The sequence below is a fragment of the Podarcis cretensis genome (genome assembly GCF_951804945.1).
Source record: "Podarcis cretensis genome assembly, chromosome: 5".
Taxonomy (NCBI): domain Eukaryota; kingdom Metazoa; phylum Chordata; class Lepidosauria; order Squamata; family Lacertidae; genus Podarcis; species Podarcis cretensis.
Genome location: NC_137174.1, coordinates 73832057 through 73850387, shown reverse-complemented (window position 1 = coordinate 73850387; position 18331 = coordinate 73832057). Strand labels below are relative to the sequence as shown.

The 18331-nt window shown below is 40.9% G+C and overlaps 1 protein-coding gene across 1 annotated transcript in view; it reads left to right on the top strand.

Moving 5' to 3' along the window:
- The window catches only part of DNER (delta/notch like EGF repeat containing), a 119164-nt gene extending 102258 nt beyond the window's left edge, over window positions 1-16906 (top strand). The window contains exons 9-13 of the mRNA XM_079977869.1: window positions 3844-3966; window positions 5710-5823; window positions 9260-9391; window positions 10849-11095; window positions 13599-16906. Of these exons, the coding sequence (XP_079833995.1) occupies window positions 3844-3966; window positions 5710-5823; window positions 9260-9391; window positions 10849-11095; window positions 13599-13710 (728 nt within the window). The 3' untranslated portion in view covers window positions 13711-16906. The remainder of the gene's footprint in view (window positions 1-3843; window positions 3967-5709; window positions 5824-9259; window positions 9392-10848; window positions 11096-13598) is intronic.
- Window positions 16907-18331: the final 1425 nt, after the last annotated feature.

The window sequence follows — 18331 nt, the reverse complement described above, 5'->3', positions numbered from 1 at the left end:
CAGGGTTTCTGGAACCATTCTACATGAAAAGCAGATGCTGTACCACTGAGCTGCAGCTCTTCTACATAAATAGTTAAATGCCCATGGCATTTTGCAGGTGGCCTTGTGGAATTATTCACATGGAGAGATGTGCCTCAAGCCACCACAGCTACAGTACCAAATAAGCAGGCAAACATGCAAGGTTTGCAGGCTATGCTGACTTCTGCATATTTACCTAATTACTATGGATTCATTACGGGGTGGAATTGGTAATATTTAGCTATGTAGCACTTTCCACAAATTAAATATATTTTGCAAGTCTGAAAATGGGATTCATATTTCGGCAGGGCTTTCAGGGATCGTAAGATGAGATGCATGAAAAAAGCTGATGTACAAATTTTTACAGGTGGTTAGCTCAACATTGGTTGGAGGCAGAATGTTGGTCGTTCCGAATAGTGATCAGGTCACTCATGCTTCTGAATTAATGTGTTGCCTGAAAGCACTAAACTGCGATAATTCACGGAAAGGAAGTGAGATGAACGAGATGGTGAAGGGGATCCATATTAGGAGACATTAACCCTGTTTTCATTTCCAGTTGTGTGTGTGTGTTCGTTGAACCGAATGAAATGGGAAATGGGCGCACTGGCTCAGCCCATTCATTCAGTGTAAAAGCTTCTCTGTACGCATACACAGCTGTTTGTGCGTAAGTCCTTCCATGTGGTGAGAACCCCCTCTGTGGTCATACTGTTACACTATATACAACTACACACAGGACCCGTTTCACATATTCCACTGTGAAGACCCGGCCAGTGGATGCACCTCTGTTCCCTTTCTTAACACGTGATTAAAAGTAAAAACAGTGTCTCTTTGGATCCATCCTTTCCTGCTTGCAAATGTTTCTGTACTGGCAACCCTCTCCCCCAAATACAGTTGCCTTTTATACCCAGAAGTGCATTTTATACCCGGTTATTAATCTGACATATCACGTGAGAATCATCAACCCCTGTATATAAGTCACCTCTCCTAGTATCACATCCATAACTTGAGGTTGCATCACTTTCTCACTTTTTCCAAGGCCTCTATGGGTTAGTTACTCTCGTACCCTTGCTCATAGCAAAACTGGTTTTCCTGGCGGCTGCTATGCAGGGAAGGGAACTAATCGTTTTATTTGTGTGTTAAAAACCTATTCCGAACTTGCATTTAAAAAAGAAAGTTACAGAATATAAAAACTTTTTGTTTGTTAATTTAGAGGTGACTTGCACATGGGAGAAGACTCTCCTTTGCCTTTATAGAGCTTCATCTTATTCTTATAAATAGCATTTTTTTTCGGCTGACATCAGGAGAGGTGGAATTGACATTTTTCTAACTAGCTGAATGAAAATGCGGTGTCCTCCCTTCTTGAAATTTAAGAAGTGTGGTAGGTGGAAGCCACCCTCTAGTGGAGACAAATGGTATTTTCAGCACAGACTTGCAGTCTTCAACTGGTTGCCCTATAGAACAGGTTGATGCTCCTTTGTAAAACAAGTCATTAATTTAACATGTAAATCAGAGTGTTTCCTCACAGCCAAGGCTGTTTGGGGGAAAGGGGGGGGGACTTTTTCAGTCACATATAATTCAGAGGTATGCATATATTGAGAGTTACATGAATTTATTTACAAGAGCATTTTCTTGGTGTTGTTTTATTTTCTATATAAGAATTCAGGTTAAGCCTGCATATGGTAGTTTTCTAGTGCCTGCTCCACTGTGTCTTATTAAAGAATGGCCACAAAGTAATGGCAATTTATCCCTTATGAGGACATGAAATCATGTGAAATCCAATTGATTTCAGGACTCTAGTGAAATAATGAGTAAGCCTTTTGTTTCTATGGCACAAAGGGCTGGATCCAGCCTCAGTCATACTTGGAGCAAACCCACTGGGAGTCAATTAGTCATGATTAATGACCAATTTCAATAGGTTTGCTCTTGAGTATGAGTAAGTCTTGCTTATTATTTGACCAGAGCCCTAAAAAAAAAATCACTTGGATTTCTCTTGAGTAATATATACAGTGTTGACAGAGCATGTTTGCCATTCAAAGTTTTACTTGAGCTTTCACGCAGTGAAAAAGCCTGTGCTGCTGTTTATTTTTTTAATTAAATAAATGGGCCGCCCCATTTATATGTTCCTCAGAGGAAATGAGAACAAGATAGTAAAAAAAAAACATTAAAATGAAAACAATTTCTAGAAAAGCCTGTTCTGCTCTTTCAATAGTATCAATTCCAACTTCAAGCAAACAAATTGAAAAGAAATAGGTTTTAGTCTGAACTCTCAACTGGCAGGAAAAGGCTGGAATAAAAAACAACGACAAATGAAGCAAATACATAATGATGATTATAATAGATAAATTAACGGTTAGTGACTAACAGCGCAGCTTGGACCCAAGGATGTTGCTGTGTCAGTGGGAGACACTTCTGCTCATGGGGAAGTCCCCACCCCCCTGATTTCCCCAAAATGCTGCTCTAGAGGGTCCCCTGATCTTTATGGACACAAGAAACTCGTGTGTGTGCGTGTGTGCGTGTGCGTGTGTGTGTAATCAGTGAGCCTTGCTGTGCGCATGTAGCAATACTTGCACAAAGGGACCTTTGGATCCAAGCCACTCTTACTGAAGAATAATAAAAACAATAATAGCATATATATATTTGCTGCTGGTTATTTTATATTTTGGCCTCCCTGTTATCAAAAAGTCCACACCAAAATTTGCAACCTTTGAATCCAAGCCAAGATTTCTGTTTGCCTGAATTAGTGAATTAAAACCTGATGGACAAGCTTAGGATGTTTTTGAATGATGCAAATATATGAATGGTGAAAGGCCTCCCTGGTTTAATAAGAGTAGTAGTGGATGCCTGGTGTTCTAATAAGGAAAATAATGGCTACAATTCACCAGTCATAGTTGCTGCCCCTTCTGATTTGAATGAATAAGGCTTAAAAGGAGATTGTATGCTAATCTGAGGCAGTTAAATGAAGGTGGGGGCAGCTGCAGTGATTACTCAGTGGCTTCCATGTATAATAAAAGTTTGCTAGAAGCATAGCAGTAGAAGTAAAGTATACATAATTCCTCATTTATTTACATATGCATTGGACTGCAGCTCTGTAGAACACAGTAGAATAACTGATAATGCTTAATCCATGCTGTATTCTATGAAACTGTTGCTTTGTGTAATAATAAAAGGGCACAATGTAAGCTGTGCCAAAATTTTGCTGAGCAGATTGGTAGCACTTACTGTTCATTTACATGTGAAATGGTGTTCGTCCTTGTTTTACCAGCTTGAACCAAGTATGCTTCTCTGTCTTCAGACTGCCCTATCTTTACCCACTTCAGACAAGTGACAGCTACTCTACATCCTGCAGTTTGCTATTTGAGTTACACTTCAGAGTTGTGCTGGAGTGAGATCTAGTTTCATTATATAAAGTGGCATTATACATCACTAAGATTTCTGCTCGTTCTAGGTGCTAAACCCACCTAATAAATGTGATCTACAGCCGTGTAAAAAATGAATTCTGAAAATACAGTCCATTCGCTTCAATACTTCTGTCGTGCTCCTGGCTTGCTTAGATTTCTAATGAGGTCATTTGGCTGCCTTCGAAGCAGGCAAAAGTGCTTCTGATGTTCAACGTATGAAATGTATAAGGAGGTCTTGCTTCCAGCGTAAACTGAGCTCCAAATCCTTTCATGTACAATACGTGACAAAATAGCTTTAAAGGTGCACCTACACATTGTTATTTTCAGCTACTAGTCATCTCTGTCCCATCCACGATTGTGAAGCTTTTGCCATATGCTGAGACACATTTTCAGGGTATGTTGTGTTTTCTTTGTTACATGTTTTTAGGTTACCACGGACTCTATTGTGAGGAGGAATATAATGAGTGCCTTTCAGCCCCTTGCCAGAACGGAGCTACCTGCAGAGACCTTGTCAATAGCTACGACTGTGTATGTCTTGCTGAATATGAAGGTAAGAGATGTTTTGCTTTAACATAGGTGGGGTTGTGATTCAAGGACCCGCCACTCGCTTGGGGATAAAAAAAGACACATGGACACAGTATATTAGGTTAATGGGCTAAAAAAGGCCACAACTTTATTGATGACAGCATGTGAGAGGTATTGGCTTAGGCATTGGATAAAACAACAGAGCGTGACTCCACCCCCTCAGGGAGGGGTGAGTCTAACAAGGGTTAACCACCAGTGGGAGGAGGCTGTTGATGCAAATACAACTGAAAGCTCCCCCTGATGTCACCGGGGGTCATGCCATGGCCCTAGCCACCAGCAAGGGCATCGGACAGGATCCACGACCACCGGATTCCTTTACCGGAATACCCATAAAGTGGAGGGGTAGGCGATGGCCACACCCTGCCCTCCAATACACAAACATATTCCAATGCCTAACCACCACCCGAGCCAAAAGAATATGAAGGTAGGAGATGCTTTACTTTAACATAGGTGGGCTTACTGTAAACCTGCCTAATAAACATGATGTGCATCATTTAAGTTTCATTATCTTTTGGAACCAACATTATGAGGCTCATCTGTAGTATGACGTGCTACTTTTCTGACATCTCTAAAAAGTGCAGCTGAATCTTACTTTGGATTTACATTTCCCACCCTTGCACTATCATGGCAGTATGCTAAAATTAGCAATAAGACACAGAGAACTATCTTGCTTCAGGGGAAAAAAAAGCTTTTTCTCCCAATTATAGCCAATTAAAAGTCAGTGAAGTCGTGATATCCAACAAAAAATCTTGTCAGAGCTAGAGAATTTTACTCCAAATGGAAAGAGTTAATTGGTTATTCGAAGGTGCAGAAGAAGCAGGGCATGCTATTAAAATATATATTGAAAAAAGAAATGGTTGGAGTGGTTAACATTGTTATTCAGGGGCAGCATGATAAAAAGAGGATATACATATGTATGTATATATCTTTTACCCACGAAAAAAGAACAGCTTTAAGGAGGGAGGGTGTGTTATCCATGAAGTCACAGTGAGTATTCAATAGATGCCTGCAGTACTTGTACATGTATTTATTATAGAACTGTTGGTTGTGCTCATAGGGATATGAAAGTAAATATCATTCTCCTGTGGGCTGCCAGTACCAGATTCATGTATCCTATAACACAAGGTTTAGGTGCTGAGTGCTTTAGCTAGATCAAGGTATCTGTACAGACCACCTCCATTTGTCTTGTCTTTTAGCTAACCCTTTATTAAGCTTTGAGAAGGGTCTACGTGGCTGTGAACAGGCCTTGGAAGTACAAAAAGGTTCAGTGGTCCCATCCAGATTTAGTTCATGGATAGCCAATGCTTTGTTTACCTTGCATTGAGCATCATCAATCATGAAGAAATGAGGGGCACTACTCACCACCCTTTCAAAATGGCTCAAAATTGTCAGTAGGGGATGGGTGATTATTATTATTTATTCAATTTTGATGCCAGCCTTTATCCAAAGATCCCAGGGTGGTGATTCAGGATACAAATTAACTACTTGGCGCCAGTGAGATTTCCTTTTTTTTTTTGGTATATCCCATCTTCTAATAATCAGGTTAAAATTATAGGACTTGGCTGCCACTGATCATTTTGTTTCCATAGAATTCCCAGGTAACGCTGAGTATGAGGCTGCTAGTATTCTTTATATTCTGCTTCCACCTGCTCCAGCCCTTAAACAATGTACGATTCTAATATCATCTATTATCACTTAATATTCCCAGGAAGACACTGTGAATTATACAAAGATCCTTGTGTTAACATCAGCTGCCAGAATGGTGGTACTTGTGACAGCGAAGGGCTAAATGCTACATGTATCTGTGCACCTGGATTTACAGGCAAGTTACTTTGAAATTACATAATATGCATAATTATTAATCAGACTATACAGAAGAAGACAAATGTCAACTGAATGCATTTGCACCTGCTTTTCCTCTTATTCTGCTGATGCCCAGTTTAGATACCAGATATTTTACTCCACTTTTTTTAAAAAAAAATAATTATCACTAAAGATATTCATTGCCTTTCTGACAAAGCAGGAGAAGCAGAGAAGGTATTCTATAAAAATGAATCTGGCTCTCTTTATACATGTCTTTCTTCCTAGGCTTGCAGGCTTAAGTGCCTGTCCCCTTTCCCCCCATCGAGGGCTTCATTCTTCAGGGATGAGCTGTCAGGGGCTGCATTCTGGTGGTAGGCAGAGCCAGAACCAATGTTGGGTGGAGCCACAAACACATGTTCTGGACTAACAACTCCTGAATAAAGACAAATCGAAATAAACTAACCCAGAATGAAAACGTAAATTTATTTTTAGCAAATAAAACAGTTGCCCTTCCAGTTTGTTCTGAAATTACATAGAAAGGGGGAGGGGAGTAGAATGGTTGTTTTTGTTTACTGAATTTATATACCCGCAGGTCTCAGGGCAGTTCACAGAGTAAAACCAGAATATAAAACCAGAAAACACATTTAAAAACTGGGGTGGGGATGGAGGAAATGAACAAGGAAGGGAGGACGTCTGGGTAGTATGGAAGAATGTGGCAGCTTCAGGAGGTGATTGTCGTGGCTGCTGGTTGCTCACCTTTGCTTTAGGTAATGGAAGTATACCCTGGAGCAGTGCTATTTTTCTAGAAAAAGAGGTGCCAGAACTCACCATGAAAACCTCCCTCGTTCTCTTATAATGGCAATGGCGCCCACCCACCTACCTGAAAGGTGCTGTAACTGAGTTCCATCTGGAAAAAAGCCCTGCCCTGGAAACTGCTGGGAATCATTTCATGGTGGCAGAAATAACAATCAATATCTTGAAACTTGGACAGCAGGAGAGGGTTTCTTATATCTCCCTGGCCATGTTGGTGAAAAGAGAGGCTTCTTCAGACTCTCAACAGCTTGATCACGAGGAGCATGTGAAGCTTGAGGTGCTGGCTATTGCTGTCCCACAGTGTGTGAATCTCTTTCCAGCTAGAAAAACATATTAAGATCAGGTGCCATAAAGCTTGACCTGAGTTCACAGAGCTGCTGTACTATTTCCTTAGCTCAAGCCCGGAAAGTAGTGTCTGAAAACCCACTGCTGAAATGTATATGCTCATCGATGTCAACCTAACAGAGACTACATATTTCAAACAATTTACAGGTTGATGTTGTTTTTTCTCTCCTTCAGGCTTCCATTTAATAAGCACTCTCTTTAAAAACACAAAGATAAGGACCAATGTATGATAAGATAGTAAGTTTCAGCTCTGCACTGTAGCAAGCTGAGAACAAGACCTGCAGGATTTAAAACAGATACAGGAATCATATGGAAGATGATGGGGGAGGATATGGCCATGTATTCATTCTAATTTTAAGACCGCATATATAATGCACCACTTAACACAGATTGTTTCTCATATATTATATCTCCCTTGCAGGCTGTATCCCCTTCATTCAAGGTGAAAAATGTATAACACTACTGCAATCTGGAATAAATGCCATACTGTGATTCTGTTATCACTACAATGAATTAGAAGTGCTCTATGTCTAGAAAACACATTCCATGATCTCTTAGTACAGAATAGGGAGTCTTAATGTATACTGCAAATGTTCTCATTTGTTCACACCATCTAAGTATCTAAAGCATGATAAAATAGAATATTTTCCACAGTGGAATAGCTCTTTTTAGCCATTTATTCTTGCAATCCTGTCTTAATCCATAAATTTTACATTAGATTAATGGTCTTGCGTGTTTTTCACAATCTCAGTAACAAAGCAAGAGAAACAGGCTTCTCAGAATCCCTCTGTTACTTTTACAGAACGGCATCCCTGCCATTAGTGGGGGAGAATTTGCTGAAAGAGACTTGGGATAGACTCATCCAAGAGGGAATGAGAAGGTGAACATGAGTTAAAAGAGAGCTTTGAAAATGGTCCATTTAGTAGGCAAGCAGTTTAAGATAATCTTGTGAGCACAAATGTATAGCAAGAGAGTATGCCCCAATTAATTTGGGTGCTGTTTAATTTAGCTTTGACAGAAGAGCTGTTAATATTGGTTAGAAGTGATTAGATATTGCAACTTTCAGAAGTAAAATGTGTAGCTAATTAGAACTTGGCAAGGTAAACAGCTGCTAAACCATTACTTAATCAATATCTTTCTGAAACAATATGGCATTTGAAAACAATATTTGAAAAGGCAACATGCTAATTGAATGCTGCTAAATAAACCAGGTTAGCGTCATGTAATCTGTACCAGTAAAGTGAAGACATTTCACTCTCCTTGCTTTTTCTGATAGTTGTATGAATGCCTTGAAGGGATAGCCAGCTTTGGGATTCTTGCAAGCCAATTTATTCTCCAGAAGTGGTTTGGGCGCCAGAAATGTACTCTGCTGCACAAAGAGTGGTATATAAAGATAAAGAAAAGTGTGGAATACCTCTCTTCTACATTGCTTTTTACAAAACCTTTTCTTTTCCTTACAAGTGACAAACTGGACATCCTTTAAAGGTCAAATATCCCATGCCCCATCATGAGTTCCCAGTTACTCCAGCCCTTTGGTGCTTAAATTGTTTCTGCAGATAGAAGCCCCTCACTTCACCCCTTCTCCCTAAGTCACCCCATGAGTCTGATACTTTCCTTTTTAAACAGCCCTATTTTTTATCACCAAGAAGTCTATAGTATCAAATTGTGTTTTCATAAAAGCAAGAGTAAACAAAGGGTTTACCCACTACTAGTTCCTACTTCACCCAGGGATCACCAGCTTTAAAGTAGCCCTACTTGTTAGATATTATTTCTCTAGGATTTTATTCTATAGATGTGTAAGAGCATTTTCGAAGTCCCAGGTGTTTGTAATCTTAAGAAAACATGAGCATCTTCAACTCCATGTTCAGAGTTCCAGTAGCAAAGCAAGACATTACTTTGATTCATGTGGTTGCAATGATCTAATTCCATTGTATATTCCAGCCACTTCTTGCTGAAGTTTGATTGCTGCCCTGCATCAGACTGTGTTTTGATTGCTTTTTAAATACTGTTCATTCCTGTGCAGCCCTGAAGATACCTCATTCCATTGTTTTAATAATAAGTAGCATGCAGTGAATGTGGTTGCAGTTAAGAACTCCTTGCAGAAAAATGTAATTTTCTCCTTACAAAGAGCCCATTATCTGTTGTATCATAGATAATATGACTGCTTAAGTTAATCTTTTGAGAGTAAGTTACACTAACATGTTGATTATTGAGTGTCTGCAGTCGAAAGGGATGAAGGCATTCCATTTTGCTTTCATATCTGCAACACATAACTATATTTCCTTCCTTGTTTTAAGGTGAAGAGTGTGACATTAATATAAATGACTGTGAGAGTAACCCCTGTCATCATGGTGGAATGTGCATAGACCAACCCAATGGGTATACTTGCCATTGTCCACGTGGATGGGTTGGGGCAAATTGCGAAATACGTAAGTATTTATTACCATTTGGTTTTCTTAATTAACCAAGTCTCAGATGGTCATTGTTCACCACAGGACATGTTAATTATTTTCTTTTCCAATATAGTCTCTGGTCAAATGGGCTTTGCAGGTTTCTGCAATTTTTGAATTATATTGGCTTGGGTCCTAAGGTAAGTTAAAGCAGTTAACAGAACAAAAGTATTATCCCCATCTGCTCCTCCCTGAAGCAGCCCGTACACCTATCCCACATTACTCTGGAAAGCCCTATAACCCTCCAAAAGCTCTTCAGGGTTCACAGGTGACTGAAAGAAGAACGAAGGAATGGGAAACTTTCTTTCTATCAATTTCCTCAACACCATAATCCTGTGCATGTCTGTTCAAAGTGGGTCCTATTAAATTCAGTGGGATTTACTCCCACATAAGAGCATATAGGATTACAGCCTTAACTATCTAAGAATACAAGCCATTATTTTAATATGTACTGGAAGCAATCAAGAGGATATTTATTTTTAGTTGAAAAACAGGATGCTAAATATCTAAATAAAATAAAGGCATAAGGTCTGCTGAAAGGAGAAAATAGTAATGACTAAAATAGGCATGCATAGACTTAATTGAGGGAACAATCCATGTGTGAGTGACAGCCTCTTTAGGTGGTAGACAATAGGCTGTCTGGCAGATGGATTTAATATCCTGAGACATGCAGTAATCCTTTAGAAATGCATTCCATGCAGTGCCTACATATTATAATAATATGCAATTTAATGGCTTTCTATGAAAGGCCTAGATTGTTGGAACCATATGCTTTTATTACTTGCTTTCGATTATGTGGTATGATAACAAATATCTCAGAATGATACTTTGATTCCAGAATTGTAAAGGAGCTTGGCTGCAGGTTATAAACAATGGTGGAATATAGCACTCCTAGCACCAAGCTGTCACCTTAGTTCTGACACAGAGAAGGAACAAGTGAGATTTGAGCAAAATATAATTCAGTTTATGCTTGTTTGAAGAAACCCACACCTGTGCCAGGGACGGGGAACTTGTGGCCCTCCAGATGTTGGTGAACTCCAGCTTCCATCAGCCCCAGCCAAAGATGTTGGGAGTTGTCTGGTAACCTTACATTACATTAATCCATAAAGAGGTTCCATGCTATCCTTTGGTACCAGTCAATGGTTTCCTCTGTTTTTGGGTCCCTCAGGACGATGAGCACATTTCCTTAATCCAGTTGCTAGATGTCTTAATCCAGTGTTGCTAGATGTCTAGCAACATCTAGAGGCGCACAGGTTCCTCATCACTGGATTAAGGAAATGGTAAAAAGTATCTGTTTTGCAATAGTTTCACACCTTCTAACTTCAATCTTCATGCGACTCCATTAAAGGTACAAATATATATGGTGGGAGTGAATGTGCCATTACCCGCTTACTGTACAATTCATCAACAATGTCCATTATATTCCTTGCTTTTAGATTTACAGTGGAAGTCTGGGCACATGGCAGAGAGCCTGACAAACATGCCACGGCACTCTCTCTACATCATAATCGGAGCCCTATGCGTTGCGTTTGTCCTGATGCTGATCATCCTAATTGTGGGGATTTGTCGCATCAGCCGGATTGAATATCAAGGCTCATCCAGGCCAGCGTACGAGGAATTCTACAACTGCAGGAGCATTGACAGTGAATTCAGCAGTGCTATTGCCTCCATCAGGCATGCCAGGTTGGTTTGGAGTAAAGGGGGAAAAACAGGCCTGGTTGTAACCTAGAGATGTAATAAGGCATGGGTAGGCAAACTAAGGCCTGGGGGCTGGATCTGGCCCAATCACCTTCTAAATCCAGCCCACGGACGGTCCGGGAATCAAATAGAATGTGTCCTTTTATTTAAAATGCATCTCTGGGTTATTTGTGGAACATAGGAATTCGTTCATTATTTTTTTTCCAAAATATAGTCTGGCCCTCCACAAGGTCTGAGGGACAGTGGACTGGCCCCCTGATGAAAAAGTTTGGTGACCCCTGTAATAAGGCATTGATTTCCAATCTGACTTGTGTTTGTTGCATGCAGCACTGCTTCCACTGTGCCAGTTTTCTTTCTTTCTTTCTTTCTTTCTTTCTTTCTTTCTTTCTTTCTTTCTTTCTTTCTTTCCTTCCTTCCTTCCTTCCTTCCTTCCTTCCTTCCTTCCTTCCTTCCTTCCTCTCTCTCTCTCTCTCTCTCTCTCTCTCTCTCCTCTTTCTTTCTTTCTTTCTTTCTTTCTTTCTTTCTTTCTGCAATGTAGGAACATAGGAGCTTAGCTGTATGTTGCCAGTTTATAGGAAGGTTACCAGATTTTTTTCAAATAATCCGGGGACACTTTTCAACTTCAAAGGGTTTTGTATGGGGACTGATTTGTAAATTCGGGGACTGTCCCTGGGAAACGGGGATGTCTGGTAACCTTAGTTTATATAGTCAACAGTAGCCTAATAGCAAAACCTATCCTGGATTGTACCATATCAGACTGCAGGTGGAGAGTTGTGCATTAGAATGGTCTCCCACAAAGAAGGATTGCCCCCTATCCATAGGAAAATGCCTTACCAAGGAGCAGGTGAAGCTGAAACCTCATCTTTAATGTACTGTATTTTTCGCTCTATAAGATGCACCAGACCACAAGATGCACCTAGTTTTTGGAGGAGGAAAACAAGAAAAAAAATATTCTTAATCTCAGAAGCCAGAACAGCAAGAGGGATCACTGCACAGTGAAAGCAGCAATCCCTCTTGCTGTTCTGGCTTCTGGGATTGCTGCGCAGCCTGCATTCGCTCCATAAGACGCACACACATTTCCCCTTACTTTTTAGGAGGGAAAAAGTGAGTCTTATAGAGCAAAAAATATGGTACTTTTTTTGTATGCATAGGGACTAAAAGAAGGGTATTCAGACATTCAGTAATTCCCAGTCCTACCTGTGACCAGAAGTGTTACCATCTAGGAAAAACGTCACCATCTGGTGGTTCTGCTGATTGCATAAGTTTGCATTCTACCAGTTCACTAGATTTAGGTCCTTATTTCATGAATACTTGGCACTTGACTACTGTATTTTTCCTTCTATAACACACAGATTTTTTCTCCTAAAAAGGAAGGAGAAATGTCTGTGCATGTTATTGAGCGAATGTGTGGTCCCTGGAGCCAAATAGTGCAAGGGGAGGCAAAAAAAGCAGGCAAAAATCAAATCGCGCGGTCTCCTAGAAGGGAAACCTGAATAGAGGAAGCGGCTGCTTTCCGGCATTCTGCCTCAGGGTCTTACTGCCCACCCATCTCTGTTTCCTTGCTGTGTTTGCTCAAACGGAACAAAGAGCAGGGAAAGCCCCTCCCCTCCAGGCAAGTGGAGGGGAAAGCAGAGTGTCTCCGTGCTGCTGAAAACATGCAGAAGGGAGAGAGAGAGAGAGAGAGCGCGAGCTGGCTGGCTTGGGTGGGTAGGTGATGGAAAACTTTTGCCTTCCTTTCCTCCCTATACCCCTCTCCTGCATTCTTAGCCAGCTGCTTCTCTGCACACCCCTCTCCTGCTCCTTGTCCCTTCTGTGTTTTTCCTTCCCTCCCCACTTAAAATGTGGTTAAAAAGCATGGATCCACATGGATCCTCAGGATCTTTGCATTCAGTCAGCCCAAATTCACCATCAGATCACATAGCATGTCCATGGTTACAGCCTGCCCCCCAAAAACCACGCACCCACTGTTGCCTGGGGCTGCAATGGTGCAAAAACGTGGTTAAAAAGCATGGATCTACATGGATCCTCAGGATCTTTGCATTCAGTCATCCCAAATTCACCATCAGATCACATAGCATGTCCATGGCTACAGCCTGCCCCCCAAAAATCACGCACCCACTGTTGCCTGGGGCTGCAATGGTGCAAAAACGTGGTTACAAAGCATGGATCCACAGGGATTCTCAGGATTTTTGCATTGGGTCAGCCCAAATTCACCATCAGATCACATGTCTGTGGCCACAGCATGAAGCACAAAAATGATACATCCACTGTTTCATTCAGAATGTTTTTTCCCTTGTTTTCCTCCTCTAAAAACGATGTGCGTGTTATGGTCAGGTGCGTGTTATAGAGCGAAAAATACGGTACATATTTCAAATGAAGCTTGATGTTTCTTTGATATTGTCTTGGGACAGTGGGTTACTGCTACAAGTTTAAATGTTCAACCAATCTCCACTAAATCCTTCTTTTCCTTTTTTTGTGGTGGGGTTAGGTTTGGAAAGAAATCTCGACCTGCGATGTATGATGCAACTCCAATTGCTTATGAAGACTACAGTCCTGACGACAAACCCTTGGTCACACTGATTAAAACAAAAGATTTGTAATCTACTTCAGGTCTTTTCTTCTTTTTTGGATTATTTTTCAAAAGGATGGGCTACCGAATTAATTCAAATATTTTTAAGACGAAGAAAGTGTAAGAAATTTAAAATGTTTAGCGGCTCCAGAATTTTCTGTAGATTATTTAAGAACAAGTTTTCTGCAGCTTTTAGTTGGGGAAAAATATTTTAAAACTGAATTTGTGAAGTTCATGGTTTTCCTTTTAATGTACTTTCAGCTTTAGAAAACTCTAATCTTAACAATAGTGTGTGCTTTTACCAAACTCAGATGATGAACCTCTGTGGTTATTACAGACAGAATGCAATATGTTAAGCAATGACATAACAGTGCCAGCATTCTCAGTAGACTTAGGAAAAATGTAAAACTTGATATATCCATTACTGAAAAAAATGAAGTCTAAAATGTTTGTGTTTGTGAAAAGGAATCTAGTAAAAAATATTATTCTTAAACTGAATGAATTAGCTTTCTCCCTGTTTTGTGCATGGATAACTAACCTATTTCTGCATTATGTTCCTGAAACTTTTGCTGAAACATTCTCTTGAGTTGATGTTTGACATTTTTTGTAATAGTATTCAAGGTAAGCTTTGTAAAAACGATCAATTGAAGTGCCTATTAAGGCAAACAAAGGATTGATCCTGCTGCCTTTGAAGTGAGCGGATGATATAATTTCCATTGATTTCACAGTGTTCAGGATCAGGCCTTTATATTGGATCTATATTTTTCTTTAAAAAGTCAAGTTTTTTATAGTGCAAGTAAGCAAACCCTAATTTGAACTGTTTGTCTCTCAAATGTTGTTACTGTACAGTATTATTTTTGTTTCAATATTGTGCATTTCACATAGTGTATCTTATTTATACGTGTGCGTGTTTTTGTGGCTCTATTTGATTGCTGATGTGCTACAAAATTCTTGCTTATTTTGAAGAATATTGAATAAATGTGATCAATTCAAGGTGGCAGCTGATCTTGTTTTGCCTTCAGCTGATGTTAAAGGATGGAGTTCTTTTAACCACTTTCTGAGGAGTGCCCTTGAATCTGAGCCATGACCATAATATAAACCTGCTGTGGCATTTCTAGAATCGGCAGTGCTTTATTTACACCCTTGGAGTGCTTTCACATGTGACAGTAAGAACGCTTTTGTATGGTGTTGATGCGGTTGGTGTGGCTTATTGTATGACAGCAGCCACATGACACAAATCCTATCTTCTCAAAGGCATTCATTACAGATGGACAACTATCTTTTTCTGCCATAAGTGTCCAGCTTTCCTCCTTGTACATGATGCACTGAACTGTGGGCATAGTATTTTGTAAGGACACCAATATATGTACCATTCGCCGTCTTCATATATTAAAAGTAGTTGGGCTCAGGTTTGTCATGGAAGATCTTGGGGGTAGCTGAAGGCTTGTTCCCACCCTCCTGCTGCCTTTATTGCTTCAGATTCATACTTTCCTGCTCTCTGAAGGGGAAAACAAGCAGCTGAGACGGGGGCATCAACAATGGCCACTTGATTAGATGAAAACCATGGGAATGCTAGGCAACAGCACTTTCTGTGGTGCACTTTCAGTCTGCTGAGGTTGAAAGAATGTGAAAGTGTTGGATTAGGAGGACCTGAGTTCAGCAATCAAGTTCGTGTGATGGCTTTCATCTACTCATTCACTCTGTCTTCCAGGGTCTAGCTATATGTGACACTTAAAAAATACTATCCCCACAGTTCAGTGCATTATGTACACCAGGGATAGTGATGGGAGTCCAACTCCCATCAGCCCCAGCCAGCATGGCCAATGGATAGTGATGGTGGGAGTTGTAGGGGGCTGGAGGTTCATTGCTTTTCAGGAAGGATTTTGAGACAAAATCAATCCATATTTCACCTAAAGTGAAAAATAAATCTTACAGGAAATTAATATGGAAAAACAAGCAGCTTTGGGTTTGTTCCCTGGTGCAAGAGACTTGGGGCTCATCCAGACTTCCTTTTGTGCCATATTTCTAGGCACAGCTCTGCTCTTTAAAGCTCCATATCTGAACATTTATTATTATTTTATTATTTTTGTCCTGGAGTTTTCCCTGTGAAAACCCATGTTATACCTCTGAATCAGAGCCAAGAACTATTGGGTTGTCTGCGGATAGCCATTTTCTCTGATTCGGCAGTAAAAATGAAGTTTTCTTGGAGAACGGACTCAGACATGGAGCTTTAAAGTGCGGGCGGACCTGTGCCTGGAAAGTGTGGCACTAAAAAGTCTGCATGAGCCTCCCTCTGGAAAGGGAGTTGGGAAATCTGTCGAGTTTAAGCAACTTTGCATGCCTCCAGTCAGCAGAGGGCAGGGTTGAGACTAATAGGGAGAAATACACTTTGTGGTTTCGTGCCAAAGCCCAAAGTTCCATCCCTACACCTTCATTGCCTTCGCCCTCTTCCCTCTCTCCTGCTTGAGGCAGCCATGAGAACTAGCTTAGAATCTAACTAGGTTAGAGTCCTTGTAGATATGAAGAAGCTCTTCATAATATCTTCATAAATCTTCCTTTACCATGGAGACCAACTGTTTTTTTGTTTTACTCTTTTAAATTATGCTAGCGGTGTGTGAATGAGACAGAAAGAGTGGCGGTGGGACTGGGTAACTCCAGGTAGCCCCAGCTTCCAAGCTTTTAACTCTGCTATGAATACCAAGAATCTTTATGTTAATCCTGCTGTTGCATTCCCATGTTTGACAAGTTGAGCCGAGCAGCCACCTAGAGCAGAGCAGCCACTCTGCTTCAAAAACAGAGCAGTGATTATTCTGTGGGAAAGCATCTTGTTCCTTTCTGACCTTGGACAGAGATGTTCTGAGACTTCCTTTTGATGAGCCCCAAAGCCATTCACAGCGATGCCATTTCATCCCCTTGGTTTGCTGAGCCTGAAAGCAACGTGTGGCTTCTGCTTTGTGTGTTTTTCTTTTCACAGCATGAACAGGATGCTTGATATCACAGCAGCCAGATAGCCTGTGAATTCTGTAGCAGAACAAACAAGCCCTGAAATCCCACTCTCTGCCTTTCTTCTTCCTTGTTCTTTTCATATATGTTCCTCCAAAATACGTAAGGCATAGCCTTCGGGTTATCAAAGGACACCCACCCACACCCCTCATTGCGAAGACACAGGTGATCTAGTGCTGCTCTGAATTTTCATAAAGTTCCATTTTCACTGCAAAAGTTTATGTTGCTTGTGTAAAAATACTTGCCGTTCCCCTTCAGCTCTTTTGTACTGTTGTTCCCCAGATTAAGGTATGGGAAGCCTTTGACCCTCCAGGACCCTCTAGATGTTGCTGAACTCCCATCAGGCCCCAGGAAGCATGGTCAGTAGCCAGGGATGATGGATGGGAGTTGTAGTTCAGTAACATCTGGAGGGCCACCAGTTTCCCGCTACTACTGTAAGCCTACATCTCCTTCAGTGCAATTTTTAAAAACAATAAATGGATTCTATCTTGCATGATCTCAGCTAGGGCATTTGTGTTCAGTTGCTTTATTTTTCAAGTGGGTATGGCAAATTCCACTGCCATATTTGTCAGGAGATCACTGTGAACAGAACAGTGGTTCTTTCCTTCCTTTTGAAAACATGCCGTCACAAATGTTTTGTGCCACCCACAATGCTCTGGATGCAGCATTTTGGGGGCAATCTGTACCAGCAACTGTTCCCTCGCAAGCAGGTGCAGAAATCTCTGCCAGTTCCAATCTGTTGTCAATACTCCAATGTGTAGTAATAACAAAAAGTGGGCATTCTGAGGGCACATTGGGAGAACCCTTGGATCTGCAGCCTCCCTATTCTGCTATGCCCCCAGAATGGAGGGAAATACGCAGGCACTGGAGCTGGCATTCTTATTTTCCTTCCGGCTTCCCAGCCCCCTTTCACCATGGGAAAAGGTGCCTGACTGGGAACAGGCTTTGTTTGCAACACCACACAGCTGATCTGTAGATGTGTCGCTTCCGGTTCAGAGTCTCCATATCACAAGCACTTTGTGGGCAGGAGCTGCACAATGACAATGGTTGCCTTGTTTTGGAATTCTCTGTAGCCATAGTTATGTCCTAAACTGACCTATGCCCTCATATGAGGCTCACTGGTAGAACACACGTATTGCATACAGTAATTTTCAGGTTCACTCTCTGGCGACACCAGCAAGGGCTGGGAGAGGCCCCTGCCCAGAACTCAAGAGAGGCACTGCCAGTCAGTAGACAAAACTACTGGAGAGGCCAGTGGTCTGGGTTGCAATAAATCAGTTTGCTATATTTCTAGATAATTCTGCCCCAAATTTACAAACTGAACTGCCTAAGTTTAACAAAATATGTGAGTAACTTGCTATATTTATAAAGGTGGTTGTTGCAGGCCTGTCACTTAAAAACCAGATATTACAGCTGCTCGTTCTGACTGCTGATAGAATTATGACATTTCCCCCAAATGATTTAAAACCTAGCTGTTCAGCAGGCAATTCAGCATTCAAGATACAGGCAAAGCTTAGGTCAAGATCATCGGCAGCCCTGCATCTTTTCTCCTCTTCCAAAATGACTGGGAGCTTACTGTACTTATTCAAGAGTAAAAAAGTAAGGACCTAGGACCTTCGTAACTGACTGAGGGATTTATTAGTTGCTGT